At 44.1% G+C, this 18,589-nt stretch overlaps 1 protein-coding gene across 2 annotated transcripts in view; it reads left to right on the top strand.

Annotated features, from left to right (window-relative positions):
• Positions 1 to 18,589, top strand: part of igsf21a (immunoglobin superfamily, member 21a) — a 149,161-nt gene that overhangs the window by 77,165 nt on the left and 53,407 nt on the right. For both annotated transcript variants that reach the window (XM_034533461.1, XM_034533460.1), the window contains exons 3-4: positions 5,283 to 5,404; positions 15,817 to 15,935. In XM_034533461.1, coding sequence (XP_034389352.1) covers positions 5,283 to 5,404; positions 15,817 to 15,935 — 241 coding nt within the window. The remainder of the gene's footprint in view (positions 1 to 5,282; positions 5,405 to 15,816; positions 15,936 to 18,589) is intronic.

Raw genomic sequence — 18,589 nt, 5'->3', positions numbered from 1 at the left:
TTCTGTATTGTCCCCGGTATATATATATATATATATATATATATATAATGCTTTTGTGCTACATAAAAGCAATGACAGCGAGTTTCATCTCCTGCCTCACTGGGGGGCACGGTTTTTGTATCCTAGCACTCCCTCACCTCGCATACGGCGTATATATCTCCCAGGGTGCAGTGCTGCTGCCTGCCCGTTTATTGCGGTAGCTCAAAGCCTCAGAGATAGCTTGTTGTTCCTCTTAATTAAATGGAATGGAAAGGCCCTGTGCTTTACAACCTTATGTCAATCTTTGTATTCTATTTTTTTTTTTACACTTTTTATGTTCATTTGTTTTTTTTTTATTACACTGTGCACATTTATCAGGATTATTTTATTGTGTATTGGTTTATTTGTCTTTTGGTTTTCAACAAGGTCCCTTACTAGACCTAACAATTCACAGGAGGAAATCATTTTCAAATAAGTCCAAAGAAAAGAAAAAAAAACGATAATCATTTCATTGTTAGACGTTTTCTTGGGTACTAACATAAATTACAAGTAACTCGATTTCAAGAGCGAACACAAAAATGTCTGGATTTTGTCTTAATTTCGCTTTTGCATACAGCAATTATACCAATTTAACAAGTAAGACAATGCCTCCCAATGCGTCTGCCCTGTTTCCAAAGGACACTTTGTGAGATAATGATATTAGGCAAATTAGCACGGATATGAAGGAAAGAGCCAAGCCGGTTCACGACAATGCTCTGATCATCTCTTTTGTTGCCGCTTGTCTAAGTCTTTAAATGAGGGACTGAATGGGAATAAATCTCATTAGGATATTATTTGAGAGCCGTGCTGCTTTTAATTTTATGGAAGTGTTAGACTTTTAGATTCAGATCACAAAGAAATGCTAGTAAAATATGAATGAGCGTTTCTTTAAACCCCATTATCATCCTCATAAGACACCACGTGGAGAACATATTGTTATTACTCAACCCTATCTTAGAATATCATTAACTCCATGAGGTCCTCCATATCTTTAAACATGGAGATTAGAAGTCTTTTAAAAAAACGCCATGCATTTCATATCCCGTCCTCCTAACCAGCTCGGGAAAAGAAATACTATAAAAAGACTCTCATGACTGCTGCATGAAATTATGAAGCAGGATTCAGGTTGAATCTCTCACAGTTGGCCTGCAGTGTGTTAGCTGCATTTCCTCCAGTGGCTGCTGATGCAGCTGCAGCCTATAAATAGATTCAGCCCAGACAGGCGGAGGAAAGAGGGCATTGGTTAACCCCTGAGACCCAGTCCCCCTATCGCACACCCCAATAACAGGCAGCATCGTTAGAGTCAGCTCCAGCCGGTTGGACAGTGAGGACACAATGCCCCCCCCCCCGTCTGGAGAGATCATCACGTCTCAAGAGACTCACGCCTTCAAACTCCCTCCATTGTCAGCTACCTGTCGTGGACTCTACCCCCCCCCCCCCGTTTCCATATTGCCGTGTTTCGGTCGCCTCTGTGTGGCTCCGTGTGCATCGCGTTGGCCTGGATTCAACAAAGCATGTTGCAGCAAAGCTCTGCTTCCCCCAACGGTGCTTTTCCGCAATCAAAGAGCATTCATCTCCCTCTAGTCTCGCCCTCCCTCTTGTACAGCCGTTTTGGCATCTCTCTCTCTCTCTCTCTCTCTCTCTCTCTCTCACTCATTTCCATTCCTCCCATAGTCGTTTTACACCGCAAACAGGTCCCCTCGTGGGGATAGTGAGACACCCACCGGTGTGCAGATTCTTTGAGATTTATTGCACATGGGTGTGTACGGGTCAGTCTTAATTAAGAAGTGAAAACGCTAAGGAGGGATAGATAAAGCGAGGGTGCCACAGCGATGACCCCCCCTCTCTCTGGTCCTTGTGGCTTCCAGACAAGCAGAAATCTAACACCTGCATTATCCACCAGCGAGAGGATTGAAGCGATTGTAATGCTTGTTGGATTAGATGAGCTGTGAAACAGGAGACTGGTTAGATAATGTCTCCAACTCACCTCGGTACTTCTGGGCCAGCGGAGCGCTTTTGCATCCGTTTACGGAGCTTTGTACCTCCTCAATCCACTACAAAGTGTTTGGATGGATGTGAAGGGGGGGGGGGGCACATAGTCACGCTCTTTTTTTCTTTCTCCCCCACAATAGTATTCTATTGTATTCTCTTTCACTGTCACTTTGATGGGCGAGGAATGCATCACTTTGAAGTGACTGACGTCAATGCCACATGTCGTCTTCATTTCCTCCGAACCGACGATCAAACCAATGAAATCCTTAAAAAAAAAAAAGGGAGATAATCCTTCTTCAGCTCTTCTTCATTGTTGTTGTTTCCCCCCCCCCCCCCCCCCCCCACCCCCCCTCCACTACACTTCCGGAAGATTACTTGGCAATTAGTCACTGACGTCTTTTCTTCTCCTGGTTGGTGCTAATGATGTTTGAGTTTCCGGCTGTGGGACGCTTCGTCTTGGTCCGGCTCTGCTAGCGAAGGTTATTGTTGCTGATCGCACGAACTTCACTCAGTGGAGAACACAAAAGGATCAATTGGCTACTGCATCGGTGGTCGTGTGTCTAAGATGTTTGCCACAATGGTAGAATAGCATGCCCTAGTGAGCGGCCATATTATTGGATGTAGTAAGGCTTAGCTCACAAATGAATAGAGCAGGTCCGTCTTATGAAAGGTCCTCTTAGCCTTCATGAGGTCTTAGTGTTGGCCACATTGTCGAAGCTCTAAAGAAGTGATATGGTTGTAGTTCAAATGTCAGAGGAGTGTTTATAAAAAGGTCCATTGGACCGTTGCACTCTTTTATCCTCGACGGCCTTGCTTTTATTCTTTTTTTCCTCTTTTTCATTGTCAAGGTACTCACAGAAAGTTCGTTTTCACAAACCGGCCCAATGGCGTTGGTGCGAACCAGATTTAGACCACCTCTATTTGTATTAGTGTGTGCGTGTGTGTGTGTGTGTGTGTGTGTGTGTTAGACGTTAGGCTAAATATTTCCGTTACCTGCTAACGAGCTGAAATGTCGTCGACTCGGAATCGATGACCTGTCAGCGGCGAGTGTAAAGTCACACAGTGCGTTGTTCACAGCCACGGTTGCCTCAGGGCTGAACACTTCAATGGCTGTTTGAGGTCAGCTGCAAGGCTACCGTTGATTTGCCGAATGCGTGTGTGTGTGCCAACAACACACACACACACACACACACACACACACACGCACACACACACATGGCTGTCCAGTTCCAACAACAAAAAAAAACTAGAAAAACATGCAGCTTTTGCAAAGCTTGTGCAAAGATTCCTGTGCAGGGTTTTTCCCTGAGTATCCTAGTTGGACGTGGTTCTGTTTTTTTTTGCGTTTTGAAAACTCTGGTATGCAGATGCAAAATGTGGACGTGAAGAAAAAAAAGAAGAAGAAATGTCAACAGCTGCTTACACGTCTTCATGATGCATACACCTAAAACTTAATTTGACTTTAAGTGGCTGTTGGAGAAATTTTTTAAAAAAAAGAAGAAGAAAAAAAAGGAAGTAATGAGCATCAATAAAAAATGATCTGACTTTAGTTGTTTATACCGAGTGGTAGCAAATTACTCCGTGACTGACGGGGACATAAGCAGATGCATTTGGAAGATTGTAAATAGAGATGAATAACATCCTTTTGAAGAATGAAAAGATATTTGACTTAGCTCGCTCCGGCACTCTTCTTGTTGTGTGAAATTGAGAAAGATAATAACAAGTATAATGGATAAAGTAATAACTGGAAATGAACCATTCCAATTCCATTTGACAGTTTTGCTACTCTAAACATGTCTTTATAAAATGCTTGCCCCCACACTGTACTAATCTATAATGTGTATCTCTTCACGTCTCTGCGACATCTCATTATCCATCCAGTTAAAAATGAAACGCGCTTTCCATATAGGAGCCATGCATCCAGGAAGTGAAGGGTTTTAAGCCCTTTTCCAAATCGTTGTCACACGAGGTGTTGTAAAGCCTTGTCAGACAGAAATGTGGCTCGACTCCCTGGTGATGTTTCTAAAAGGTCCATTACTGTAACTACAGCTTGACGACATGGCTTTGCTTTTAGAGGCCGACCCTTTTTCCTGTTGCCCCCCCCCCCCCCCCACACCACCCACTCCCCCCCTCCCACAGCTCTGCAGCGCTAAAAGAAACAAAAGCCACATCATTTCTCCGTCGTATAAAAAAAATATAAATGAACAGAAGGCCACAATACGCTCTCCGGTCCACGACAAAGCGTGTCAAATATTTCTAATCTTTTTTTTTTTTTTTAAATGCATGTGCTCCACTGGAAGAATGATTTTTTGAGGCTTAATGACCTTCTGATATAGTTCAAAAAGCCTCTTATTGGTTGAGGGTGATTTACTTCCACTCTCCTGCTCTCCGGTACCACTTAGCATGCGTAAGCCCGAGGCGGTTCGCTTCCTCTAGGGTGGGGGTGGGGGGGGGGGGGGGGGGGGTTTGGCTTCGTCTCTCCGTGAAGCGATGTGCACATTATACATTATACTGGTCGTGAAACGTGGGCGACCGTTTACCTCACCGAAGGGGTCAGATCGGGGTCAGAACGATAGCGTCTTGGCCGGCGAGCAGGAGAAGGATGCCCTGGCCCAACTTCCTTTCTCCAAAGGCTTCATTAAAAAAAAAAAAAATCCCGTCTCCCTTTCTTTTTCTTTTTTTTCTCTTCTCTTTATGTCTTTTGAGTGAGACGAGAAATCACAATCATTGAAATGCTAAGTGACTTCAAGGCAACTGTGAATATTGGAAAGAAGTACTCCGTCTCCTGCCATGCAAAAAACGTACGCGACGACGAATACCCCCCCCCCCCCCCCCCCCCACCACCACCACTACGTCTGCAGTATCTCGACACAAGCCATTACCTCTGCAGAAAGCTTGACACATACAGTACACGACACCGTGCCGTGTCAGTCTTCATTAAGACTTAACCATGTGCACGGAGACACACACCGGCAGCTCCCTCAGCGACGGCCTCGCTGATGTTATCACGTCAGCAGCTTTTCAATCCCTTTCCCCAACCCCCCCCCCCCCCGACAGCATAAGGGATGAGCTTATCACGGCCGCAGATGAATCAATGGAGGGTAATTGCAGGCGGGAGTGCTATCTACACTGCGGGCCGTGGGACAACAGTTTATACATAGGAGGAGCTCTGAGGGGGGGGGGGGGGCAGAAAGGGTGGAGCATGTCCCATCCATCATTAGAGCAATCGTCTCATTAATGCTCTCTCTTCTTCTTTTTTTTTTGCTCCACAGGTCACAGATGGAGGGACCATCAAGCAGAAGATCTTCACCTACGACGCTATGTTTAATACCAATTACTCTCACATGGAGGACTACCGCAGGCGCGAAGACCTCGTGTACCAATCAACCGTCCGGTGAGCCCCCCCCCCTCCCCCCAAAAAACAAAGAAAGAAAGAAATCATTTAAAACGACATACTTGCTTCAAGTACCGCGTTACGTGCTTTTGCTTCCGCCGGCCAATCAGCCGAACTAGTGAATTGCAACGCGTTTACGCTCGGTGCATAATCAACGTATTAAAAAAAACGTCCTCGTGAACTGCGGTGCCACGTGACTCCGTTCCCAGCCGTCTGCTGCTGGTCAGACCGGGCCAGAGTGGAGTGACCGGGCAAAGGGACAGGAGGCGGGACTCTAATCAGCAGCTCTGCTCAGGATAAAGAGTTCAGTGTTCAAGATTTAGCCGACATCTGGCCACGCTGCTCCTTATTACCAGCATATATCCGCAGGTATATATATATATATATATATATATATATATATATATATAGAGAGAGAGAGGCTCCCCATCGCTCTAAGTGTCTGCGATCCAAACACAGTTAAAATGCCCTGCTGTGCATGCATTAACAGTTTTTTTTACGGAGCGAGAGAAGGAGAAAGAGAGAGTCGTAGGACGAGGAGTCGGCTGTCTTCGGGTTGGCTTGATTACATTACGTTTCCGGGGTCTTCTTTTTTTTTTTTTACACCCTCCGGGCATTAAAAAAATACATCCGCCAGGCTCTCTGCCCCATCTCCTCATGTCTCGCTCCCTCTGCTCCGGCTGTCCAACAACACAAAGGAAGCACTGGCCATACGTCGCCCCACACGACTTCATTCACCAACAAAAAAACAAACAAAACGGAACCTTTTTTCTCCTTTTGTTAAGGTCCCACTTTCATCGTTGATTCCGCTCATGTACGCTTCTACCTCCTTTTGTGTGTTTATTTTCTCTCCCTCTTTTTTTTTTCCTTTCTCCCTCATGTGTGGTGAGGATGATTTATCTGGACAATCCTACTATCCCTTTGGGAGAGAGTATAGGCATCATCATCGCAATGGAATGACGTACACACACACGTACATGCACTCGGTAACATGGGAACATGAATGCACACACAAATAGAATACATAACTCCTCACCTCCAGACACCCAGCCCCATGCAGGCAGACACACACACACACGCACACACACACACACACACACACACACACAGCGGTTGCGAGAGAAAGTCTATTACCAAAGGGAAAGGGGGAATTAAAAATAATCTGCATCAGAAACAGTTGGCTGCGGCGACCTGCAACCCGATCTTTATCAGAACGCCGAAACCCGGGTGGAGTCGAACAGAGAGGAATGTGGCCCGATGGCGCGGTCACGCCACTCTTCCAGTCGAGAAAAAGAATCCCCCCCCCCCCCCCCGCGACTGGACACGGACCCACTTTTCATGGAGGAACACGGAAGCTGGATAGAAATGCAAAAAAGAAAGAAAGAAAAAGCACGGTATAATCTCCCATTTCCACCTGAGAATGTGCACAAAGCCTCGGCAGTCTTGACAAATCCACTTGTACCACCTAAAATAAATGCCTCCATATTCTGTATATGTTATAAACGGCAGAGTGTTTTCATTTAAGACATTTAAGATTTTTTTTTGTAGAATACTTTTTCCGTCACAGTAATATGTGATTATTATTGTGCTATAAAAGAGTAACTAGTCATTTTTCTCCTCACATGCCATCTTTCAATTCAAGAGTGATATTGATTCCGTCTTAAGTCTTGACAATCTGTTTAAAAGACTGGAAGCAGCTGGTACCTCCTCTGTATTTAAGTGGCAACGCGTGGAGGCCTCGTCACGCTAATGACAGATGTAGCATGTAGACGATGGCACTTAAAGTTTTGGAGGACCTCCAGTATTCAAGCTCAGGAGTCTGCCACAAAAGATGAACGTCGCGCATCGAGGACACACATGTGTTTGATACATTTTTCTTTTGGTTTGCGAGTCAATTTCCTTCCTTCGCTCTCTCTCTCTCTCACGCGCTTGCATCCTACCGTGTCGTACGAAGAGTTTTAAGTCCTGCTATTAGAACTGATGACAGACCTGCTCCATTACATTACATTACATGTCAAAGCGACTTGCAATAAGTGCATTCAATCACGAGTACAAACAAGAATCAAGAAAGTAACGTTTTCCAAAACTACAAAAAGACCACAAGTGAGTGCCAGATTGAGAATACGTCCAATGAGTATCCTCAAAGTAACATTACGCTCTAAATCCTGTGACGCAGGTGTTTTCAGTTGTTCTGGCCGCTCGGACCTCTGCTCGGGTTGAAGGTGGTCTGGAGCTAAGACGGCAATTTATTAGTTTACAAATCTCCTTTCGACCAATAAGAAGGATAACGTTGTAATCCGTCCCGCCCTCGCGCAGCTTCTTTTTTTCTTCTTTTTTTTCCCGACAAACGCAACAGAGAGAGCCTCTGGACGCCGCCGCTCCATCAGTCTGAACATGCCCACGCGGTCCGGAGAAGAGGTCTAAATCAGCCAGATTGACTGAAAACACCTGCGTGGGCGTCAAGAGGATTTAGAGTGTAATGCTACTTCGTATTGGTATTGAAAGCCCATTGACTACTGCCTGTGGCACGAGAAAAAAAAAAGGGAAACGGTGCCGATTAAAAGTAAAAGGGCAGAAAAAAATTCTTTGGACGACTCCCGACGTGCGAAATCGGCCTCGTGTCCGACCGCAATGACGAAGAAAAGCAACACGCACGTAGCACGCGACTATATGACTCGCCCCAAATGTCGACTCTGTGCTTAGCGTCGCCCCGACACGATTGTTATTGGTTTAAAGGAATACAAATGAGCCAGAGCGCCTTTTTTTTTTCTTCTTCTCCCCTCTGAATACAAGAATGATGATGAGTGAACAGCCAGAACCTTCTTCGCGCTGGAGATCGGGTCTGACATTGTGGGACCGAGGGCAGAAAACAACACAAAGCACCTCGAGGGCTTACGCTCTCTGAAAAATGGATGGGCGCAATACACACGATTCAGAGCAGTAGTACAGCAGCAACTACTATTTATAGGATTCAGGGATAATTAATTGTCATTATGCAACACAGGGTGGCACGATACAATGAAGCTGAAGCCCTTCTTTCTACGGAAAAAGAAAACCATAAACAGTTTGTTTCTGTAGTGCAACAAAACAATTCTCTGGGTAAATATGTTTCGACATCAGAACATAAATCCACATAAATCCACGTATTAGCACCGAGCGTCATCAATCCTCCCGTTGCTGGGTTGCTTTTCCTGCAACCGGACGTCAGCCAGGAGCAACACCGAGTGGTGGAATAGCCCTGGGTCCTAGCTGGGTTAGCTTAGCTTTCCTCTCCTCCTGGGGCAGTCGAGTCCTCTTTCAGCGGCATGTGGTCCAGCAGACCGCTCATTAGGGAATTCATCCAATCCCCCACGCTTCTTCCTTCTCCGATGTGGACGTGTGTATTCCGTCATATTCCATCAGTGCTCCAGTAATAAAGACAACAACAAAAAAAGTCACGGGAAGTATACCTCCGGCAGCATTTTCATGCGCCTATGTTGCAATTAAAAGGATATAGTGAAGTAATATCTACCTGAATGATGTCGCTCTCCGTCTGTGTGTGTGTGTTTGTGTGTGTGTGTGTGTGTGTGTGTTTTAAACGGCGCTTCTCCTTGCTTAGCTGACAAAGCCGGGCCAGTCGCATGTAGAAGCCAATTACTCATATTAAAAGATGGTGAAATCGTTGTTGACCCTTTAGATATTCAGTTTATTAACATCTCTGTGCTTAAGCTTTAAATGGGTTTATTATTACATTTCATTAGGAGAATCCGATATGGAGCCTTGCTTGGGGCTGCTCTTTTTACCATGTTTCACCTTTAACACTTCCATATAAGGGCAGGTACAGCCAGAGCTCAGGAACCATACTGTTGTTGTGTGACTGCACAAAATATACCTTGCTTTAAAATCAAATGTTGTTTTATCTTTTAATTAAACGCGGCGGATCTCTTGTCACCTTTGTTTGGGCTGCAGTTCGACGCGCGTCTAACGTCAAACAGCGAGATACGGTCGAGCTCTAGTGTCTTCACTGTAGAAATGTGAGGGTTAGTGCATGTGAGGGTTAGTGCATGTGAGTGCATCTGAGGGTTAGTGCATGTGAGGGTTAGTGCATGTGAGTGCATGTGAGGGTTATTGCATGTGAGGGTTAGTGCATGTTTGTGCATGTGAGGGTTAGTGCATGTGAGTGCATGTGAGGGTTAGTGCATGTGAGGGTTAGTGCATGTTTGTGCATGTGAGGGTTAGTGCATGTTTGTGCATGTGAGGGTTAGTGCATGTGAGGGTTAGTGCATGTTTGTGCATGTGAGAGTTAGTGCATGTGAGGGTTAGTGCATGTTTGTGCATGTGAGGGTTAGTGCATGTTTGTGCATGTGAGAGTTAGTGCATGTTTGTGCATGTGAGGGTTAGTGCATGTGTGTGCATGTGAGGGTTAGTGCATGTGAGGGTTAGTGCATGTGAGGGTTAGTGCATGTTTGTGCATGTGAGGGTTAGTGCATGTGAGGGTTAGTGCATGTTTGTGCATGTGAGAGTTAGTGCATGTTTGTGCATGTGAGGGTTAGTGCATGTGAGTGCATGTGAGGGTTAGTGCATGTGAGGGTTAGTGCATGTGAGGGTTAGTGTAGGTTAGTGCATGTGAGGGTTAATGCATGTAAGGTTTAGTGCATGTGAGGGTTAGTGCATGTGAGGGTTAGTGCATGTGAGGGTTAGTCCATGTGAGGTTTAGTGCATGTGAGGGTTAGTGCATGTGAGGTTTAGTGCATGTGAGGGTTAGTGCATGTGAGGGTTAGTGCATGTGAGGTTTAGTGCATGTGAGGTTTAGTGCATGTGAGGGTTAGTGTAGGTTTGTGCATGTGAGGTTTAGTGCATGTGAGGGTTAGTGCATGTGAGGGTTAGTGCATGTGAGGGTTAGTGCATGTGAGGGTGCCCCACTAGCTCAGGGCCGCTCTGCACTGTGCTCACACAGCTGGTAAATGTTGCCGAACACGGAGAGGGAACATGCCCCCGAACGGTGTTTCAAGTATGTACTGCAATAAATGTTCTTGGTGATATTTAAAGTGCTTCTTCATAAATTGGTAGTAATTAATAAGGAAGACAATCCCACAGGGACTAATCAATGGAAATAGATTCATTTTAGGCCCTAAAAGTCTGTATCTCTGTAAGGAATTGCGGAACGTAAGAATTGGGACAACGCGTGTCGTTAAAATCATTTGGAATAGCTTTGATTCTCTGATATTTGTCCCTCAGAGCCACCGTACACCCCAAAAATGGTTTGAACTTCCACAAGAAGCAAAGAAAACACAAGAGACACGAAAATGTAAAGCGCGGTCGATGATTGTAGAACGTTTCATCGGAGATGGAAAACACTGATCGAATCATGGTCTACAGATGAAACTGGGGGGGGTGATTGCACCATCAATTGCCACCACATGATTAATTCAGTTTCCTCTTACGAATTTTTGCAACAAATAGATTAATGAAACAGACTCAGTGGTTTTTTTTTGGGGGGGGGGGGGGGGGGGAGACGGATTTTACCATTTTTTTTGTCCAAAAAAGCCTTTTTCCTCTTGGGTCATAATCTCCTCTTTTGCATTTTCTCGTCTGCGTTTTGAAATTCATGAATGCGAACAACAGAACTCGGAGCCTTGCGGATAAGAACAGAGGAGAGGAGCCGCATCAGCACTTACGATCATGTAACCGAGGCAATCGCGCCTCCCTCGAAACCACAGCGTCACCCCCGTCATTTAGTTCACGGAACACGCCCCCCCCCCCCCCGGGGAGGTGCACTCCTCGGCAGGAGAGCGCGCCCGAATTACAGTCGGGCCAGTCTTGACCCATTCGACCGTAATGCCAGAAGGAGTCTCCGACAATGCGCTCGTTAATTTGATGCAGACATTGACCGGATGAGCTATCAGACGGCGCTCTGTCGAGACTGCTCTTTTTCACTTGCATTTGTAGGCACGGGGAGTTCTGCGGGGGGGGGCGGGGGGCATCACAGGAAAGCGCTTTCAGAGGCAGCTCCCGGGGGACAATCGATCTCTCTTTGCGGGGTTTTTTTGATGCTCCTCCATGGGGGCCCGTTGCTATCGATCTGCTCCGTGCGTGTGATGCTTTCTGCTGTACGCGGGAGATACTCGGTAGTGTGTGTTTTTTCTCGTATTGTGGTTTTCTGGAAATTGTTTGTTTATTCGATCACCTTGTACCTGCGCGTGCGTATTAATTCATCCTCGTGGCCGTAAAAAAAAAACAGAGAAGAAAATCAGTCGCTAAGAATATTTTATGAAACGATGTCTCAATGTATTTTCAGCAAAGATTGAAATGCTAAAAGTTCAACAATACACATGTTAAGTGTAAATGGTCACATGACCGGCGAGGCTGCAAACAATAGGTTATTTAAGTACCTTAATGTAAAGGTAGAACGAATATCTTTTGGTACACGCATCATCTTTAAGTATCAATTTTTGCACGTGTTCAACTGCTTGTTCAAATGATCTTATCAGCCAATCACGTGGCAGCGGCTCAATGCACTCGGGCGTGTACACATGGGCAAGACGATCTGTTGAAGTTCAAACCGAGCGTCAGAGTGGGGAATGAAAGCGATGCGAGTGACTTTCAACACGGCGTGGTTGTCGGTGCCAGATTTCAGAAACAACTGATCTTCTCTCGGGTTTACAGACGTCCTAAAAAGAGAAGAAAATAACCAGTGAGCGGCAGTTTTCTGGGCAGACGTCAGAGGAGAATGGCCAGAAGTCAGAAAAAAGGCCTCAATAATTTAAATACATAATCAAATACCCACTCGGTAGTACCAGGTTATGCAGAAGAGCATCTTTACAACGTACATCGCATTACACCTTGAAGCAGATGGGCTGATGGGCAGCAGCAGCAGAAGACCGCAGGAAACTGAGGCTATAATTGGCACGGCGTCTCTAAAAAAAAAAAAAAAAAAACATTCTCCATAACACCTAGAGATGGTTGCGTGTGAAAATCTACCTTTTGGTTTGGGTCATCGCAATTCTGCGTTTTATAACTCGTTAAAAAACCAAAGTTAAGGGCAAAAGGCCTCAAAGAATCATTGGAACATGAGGGAAATGACAACGGGAACATTAATAACAGAAGGGTGGTTTTGGGCATCCAGAAGGTAAAATGGAAGATAAAGAGGGATAACGTGAACTGGGAGCACGAAACAGGTCGACTGGAATCAGTGCTGTTTGTGTTCCTCTGTGGATGAATCCGGTATACTTTAGTCCATGCATGACTCAAAACACTCAAACAGTTTGCTTAAGTGCTTCTGAAAACTGCTATTTACTAATAGAAATCACGTGCTTATAACTGTATGGCACAGTCAGTGCCCCCACCTGCTTTTATATGCGTAATAAAAGCACCATAACGACATTTCTTTTTTCAATTATTCCTCTCAAATGGCGATTTAATTCCAATTTGACGTTACCATTGGCAAGCAGCTCTTGAGTACCCGCAGAGTTCGTGAAGAGATTCTCATCGGACGAAATACGTGGCATCAAAGATCAGAGCAGGTTTTCAAAAATGAACTCTCAATATTTAACAGAAGTCTCAACGTTAGGAGTACAACCTTCCCCTCTTTTTCCTCCCCCTGGAATTGTGACGATGATCTATCTCGCTTCCAAAACTGCCGGAGAATACCGAAGCAGGCAAGCGATCGGGGGGGGGGGGGGGGCGTTTTCTTCGTAGCCTCCTCGCCTTTCTTCCGGCAATAATTCCACGCCTTCGAATTATCTTATCTGCGTACGCAGCGGATCGTAGACAACAGAAATACGGCTTTGTTTGTAAAAAAAAAAAAAACCAAAGCAATGGGCTACATCAGCGTTTGCTAGCAGCCAATCAATTTTTTTATTTTATTGATAATCCCAAACGATCTGGTGCGAGTCGGGGCGGCAAATACTTTTTTTATATTTGTTTTCTCAACTGTTTTAAGACTTAAAAAACAATCTGCACAGAACCAAGAAAACACACAGCAGCCATCTTTTTTTGGCGGTTACTGGAAATGTAATGTACTTTTTTTTCCCCACAATTAAATAACGCCATAACAATTCATAACAAAATGTTAATTGCTTTTGTCTTGATCATAGCAGACAAATGCAGCCTGGTCCCCGGAATTTATTACGGATTATGATCTCTGATGTAATTGTTGACTTGTTATTGTTTGTTAACTATGTTCAACATACGATGAATTTGACTCAGTAAAAAGTGCACAACAATAAACATAGAATAAAAAAAAAGTAAACAGATACATAGAATAAATAAAGATACTTAAAACAAGTGTATATTTTAGAATAAAAGTGGCAAGTGTATTTTAATAAGAAAAGAAAAGATGTTTGAAATTGAGAGAGACGACTAACAACGAGAGGCGGGTCGAATGTCCCGATTGGTCGTCAAGGTTACGTCACAGTGTGTGCGCGTCTGCCTCGTGTGTCTGCGCTAGTTTCCATTTGACGTATTCATTATTCATTTATTGATCCTACGCTAAACTCATTTAGTGTGCGTTGATGAGAAAAGCGAAGCAGATAGTATGAATGTAACTTTTCTTTTCACAGTAAGTGTCAAAAACAGTCAATTAAAATATTAAATTGCTTTTGAGGGAAATGGGTTGTAAATGTAACTCATTACTGATTTTCAGTAACTTGCTCAACAGTTGGGTGAAAGCTACATTTCTCTGGTCTACCTTCTCCCGCACAAAAACACACAAAGACTAATAAATATTCAATGTATAATAATCAAACATAATCAAGAAAGTATGTTCGAAGAGGAAAGTAATCGTATGGATTCAAACTCTTCAGCTGAAGTTTAACGGCACAGATTTGACTGATTTCCTCTCCTCCACACACACACACACACACACACACACACACACACACACACACACACACAGCTGAACTCATTAGAGCCCCGCCGCTGTTCCAACAGAGGTCCCCATCTGAAACACCCGGGTGGCAAGGACAATTGTTCCTGTTTTGTGGGTATAAATCACAGGACCTAAATGTGACGAGTCGCGTCTCCTTGTGATTATCACTGGTGACACATTAGCCCGAGGGCTGAATGCAGATTGCGTTCCTTTTTTTTTTTTAAACAGCTTGATCACACAGAAAAATACGTGGAATGACGGCGACGACCTCAACGCGTCCGCACCACGGGAAAACACAAGGCCAACGGAAAGTCGATTAGGAAGCTTGGAGGAGGTCGGGCTGGACGGGTCAGACATTCAGTCAGTTGGACATTCTCTGATTTTGGTTGAATTCTCCCTATTTTACAGGGTTTTATGGATTTAGTCACTTTTTTTAATAAATGTATTATTTTTTCTTTTTTTCTACGCTCTAAAAAGCCCCTTTCAAGTCTTCATCCGAAACCAAATTATTTTTGAAAAGGAATATACAAAGCAAACATCTGAAAGCTATTAAAAAGTAGCTCGTTCCAGTTTGGCCTTGTGAGTCGGACAAAGAAAATACTTAATTATTATTAATGAACCAGGAGAATTAAAAGAAATTGGATAACGTTGAGACAAATACCAAGAGGAAGAGCTTATTTCCTAATTTCTTCATTATTTAAACTCAATGAAGATGGACAGTTCAATGACATTGACTCAGTAAGACCTGCTGCAGTATTCATAATCATAATTGGGGGGCATCATTTAACCCGTCTGACAGAAATAACTCATCTGGTGAAAAAGCCGGTTTGGATTCAAAGAGGATTTTGGTTCCAACTCAGTCTGCATCTTTAAAGGAGCGCATGTATGAATTATAAGCCTTTGTTTTTGTGTGAATTCTCCTCTGTGGCAATACATGTTTTAGTAAACATTATTCAATCTTTAATGAATGTCTTTTCCTGAGACTTCAGTTTAGAGGCGATATATTATCTTCAAATGGTAAATGTCGCATGCTTTTTTTTTTTTAAACATTAAAAGCTAAAAGGGTGTTTTTTTTTAACACAATTTAAATGATCAAATGAACGTTTATTTAGTGATAAATTATACGACTGTTACTTATTGGATCTTTTTGAAGTTTTAAAATGCAAATCTCATCATTAAAACGGCGTAGTAATAATAACATGGATATAATTGATACATCTAACACGAATAAACTTAGTTCATGATTCATTTATCAGTACAGTGCAATGAAGTCAGTACAATAGACCCAGTGGTAGCATTTAAAAAAGGCAACGCAAACAGATATTAATAAACAGCAATACTCAAAGTACTTTTCCAACACAACAGTGATTGTTACAGACGTGACGATTAAGTCTTTAACTTTCACTCTCACTGTCGGCATTGTGTGATACTTCAATCTTCTACATGAGCTTCTTGAAAAAAAAAAAAAGTCATCAAATTCACATGGATCAATGTTAATGCTTTGTTTTTGCATCGGTGTGTCCATATTGCCAAATATCGACTCATATACTCTTGTATTTCGCAGACTCCCGGAGGTACGCATCTCAGACAACGGACCTTACGAGTGCCACGTGGGCATCTACGACCGGGCAACGAGGGAGAAGGTCGTCCTGGCTTCAGGGAATGTATTTCTTACTGTTATGTGTGAGTACCGCCGCCGCTCTTATTAAGGACGTATCCGTATCGTGGCGTATGCGTATTGAATTCAATGTGTTTCCGGTGTAAACGGTGTGCAGGGGTAGAGGGACCTTTCAAAGTCCGGGGGTTTGGACAAGACCTGGATCCTGTGCATGCCTGCAGCCGAAGACAGGGCTCTGGGATGTTTCTAGTTGTATGTGAGCTGCCAGACAGGTGATGTGGCAAGTTATTTTAATGAGGAAAAAGGTGTGTTGAGTAATTCAGATAGCATCATCGATGAACGACTTATGTATTTATCTGATTCTCAGAGTAAACATGAGCAAGTGGAGTTTTACTACCTCGCTATAATCAATAATTTGCCAACGTGAAAGAGGTTGCTCGTTACCATTGACTTGGAGAATAAGTGAATCTCAGCTTCACTGAGCTTTATAATGAGTTTTTAGCTCATTTTTGAGCCGTCAGTTAACATTGTGAAGCATTTAGCAGCTAAAGAGACAGACGTATCCTTTAGGAGAGACCGAATACACAGATACAAGTGTGAAAATGAGACTTGCATTCTCAAAGTGGCGAGAAGCACAACTCCAAATGAAAGTTGTGGGGCCGGTAGGCTTCGGGAGGGTATTCCAGACACGCCTCTCCCTCCTGGGGAACCTTAAGGCGTTCCCAGGCCAGACGAGATATATAATCTCTCCAGCAGTGCTCCGGGTGTACGACTGGGCCTCCTGCCAGTTGGACGTGTCCAGAAAACCTCTAAAAGAAAAGGCGCCCGGGAGGCGTCCTGATCCGATGCCCCAACCACCTCCGCTGACCTCTCCCGATGCAAAGGAGGAGCGGCTCGACCCCCGAGTTGCCTCTGGAGGTCGGAGTTCCTCACCCTCTCTCTCTCTGGCTGAGCCCAGGACACATCCGCACACACTCATCATCTGCGTACTCTTAACTCCCATTCGTGGGGTTTGAAGGAGGACAGACGCTTGCATTCATAAAAGGAACGTTTAGTTCATTTGATTGTTCCAGAACTGGCGATCCGCTGACTCACACACATGGATGTTGGCTTTGAGAAGAAAACAATGGCACCCGAGACAACAAGTGCAATAATCACCCTCTCCATGAAATATATTTTACACACAGGTTGATACAGTATTAATTATGATTATCTATGTGTGCAGTCTCCACTATGGACTTTGTCCCGCCGTCATGACTTTGTGTTACAGCGACACGTCTTTTGCATTGGTGTATTGTGGTATGTGTACCGTGTGACGTGTAGGCTGTTATATTTTAATTACACTGTACGGCGAGTTGAACATTAGCGATCGCTGCAAACTCATCAGTTTCACGCTTTGCATCGGAATTATGTTCGATGTCAGCGTGCCCTTCAAATGGAAATGTTTTAATTTTGTCAGACCGGCGGCGCATCAGGGGACCGAACGATTGATTCAATTTCACTGGTTATCTGGATGTGGAATGTCGGCCATTAGAAGGTTATTGCTTTCCTTCAGCAATGAACAGAACAGAAATAGACTCGTCTTTCGAAATCCTCGGGGTTCGTAATCAGAGTCAAGAAATCGATCAAATTGAAAAATTCTACCTGATGTGGAATTATGTCATTTACACCAGCGTGTCCTCTGCATATATCCTGGATTTACATTCTTTTTTTCCCAGACAAAAACACTTTGAGTCTTTTTCGATCCGTCTGCCAATCACGTGGATTCAACGCCGCCGAATCTTTTCCTTCAAACCGTACAGCCTTTGTGATATTACCGTTAAGGGTTGGCGTGATTTCTCGTTCAATCGCGGCAGGACGCTGTGCGCCCGAAGCCTTTTGCTCAGCCTGTGCTGTAATTATTGTATTTAAGTCCCCTTAACGACAGCTGCTTCTCTTGCCTCTGATGTATCAATTCCAGCAGCAGAGACACGCTGTTCTCCATGTGCTCCTATGGCTAATTAGCAATGGTGGAACTTTTCATTGGAACACCACAGAGAGATACTTTGACAATATTACTCCATTGTCTCCAAATCTTTTTGCCTCTGAGAACTGCCTGCGGTTTTCAAGTTTCTCTTTTTTTTTGGGGTGGGGGGCGTTTCGACTCAAGTCTTAAATGTCTTTTTGACTTAGTGCTCGACCCTCTCTTCTGTTCAGTTTGATGAGCAATTTTGAGTGCTCCCCCACAATGTTGTCAGCGAAAAAGACTTTGTCAATGCGATGGGATTTGAGTTAACGGTTTCTTGGTCCAGCGTTGGGTGGGAAGATTCGAACGAGGCAGTCGCGGGATAGTCGGCGCACCCTTTAACTAAGCTGGGTCTTAAATCACCACTCCACAAGAGAGGAAGAAGAATGGCCTCTGGCGTTACGGCTAATTGCCGTCTAAACTGAAACAGAATTATTCATAACCTATTAGTGTGTCAAGTTCAGTGGGAAGTAAAGAAAAAAGTAGAGAGGAGAAAAAGAAAATAACAGGGGGGGGGGGGAGAAAAAAGTTAATTAATAGGAAGCAGTACACGGAGAGTATTTTAATTCTTTAAAGGGCTTCATAAATAAGAATTATCATTTTAATGAATCCCCTGCCAAGAAATTCAATCATCCTGTTTTAAAAGGCCCTGAACTCTCGGTACTTTGGCTACTGTCCTTCACTCTTTGGAAAGTTTGCTTTTCTTCTTGCACT

The sequence above is a fragment of the Cyclopterus lumpus genome, chromosome 5 (genome assembly GCF_009769545.1).
Source record: "Cyclopterus lumpus isolate fCycLum1 chromosome 5, fCycLum1.pri, whole genome shotgun sequence".
In the NCBI taxonomy this organism is placed as follows: Eukaryota; Metazoa; Chordata; class Actinopteri; order Perciformes; family Cyclopteridae; genus Cyclopterus; species Cyclopterus lumpus.
This window is presented reverse-complemented; position numbering and strand designations above follow the sequence as displayed.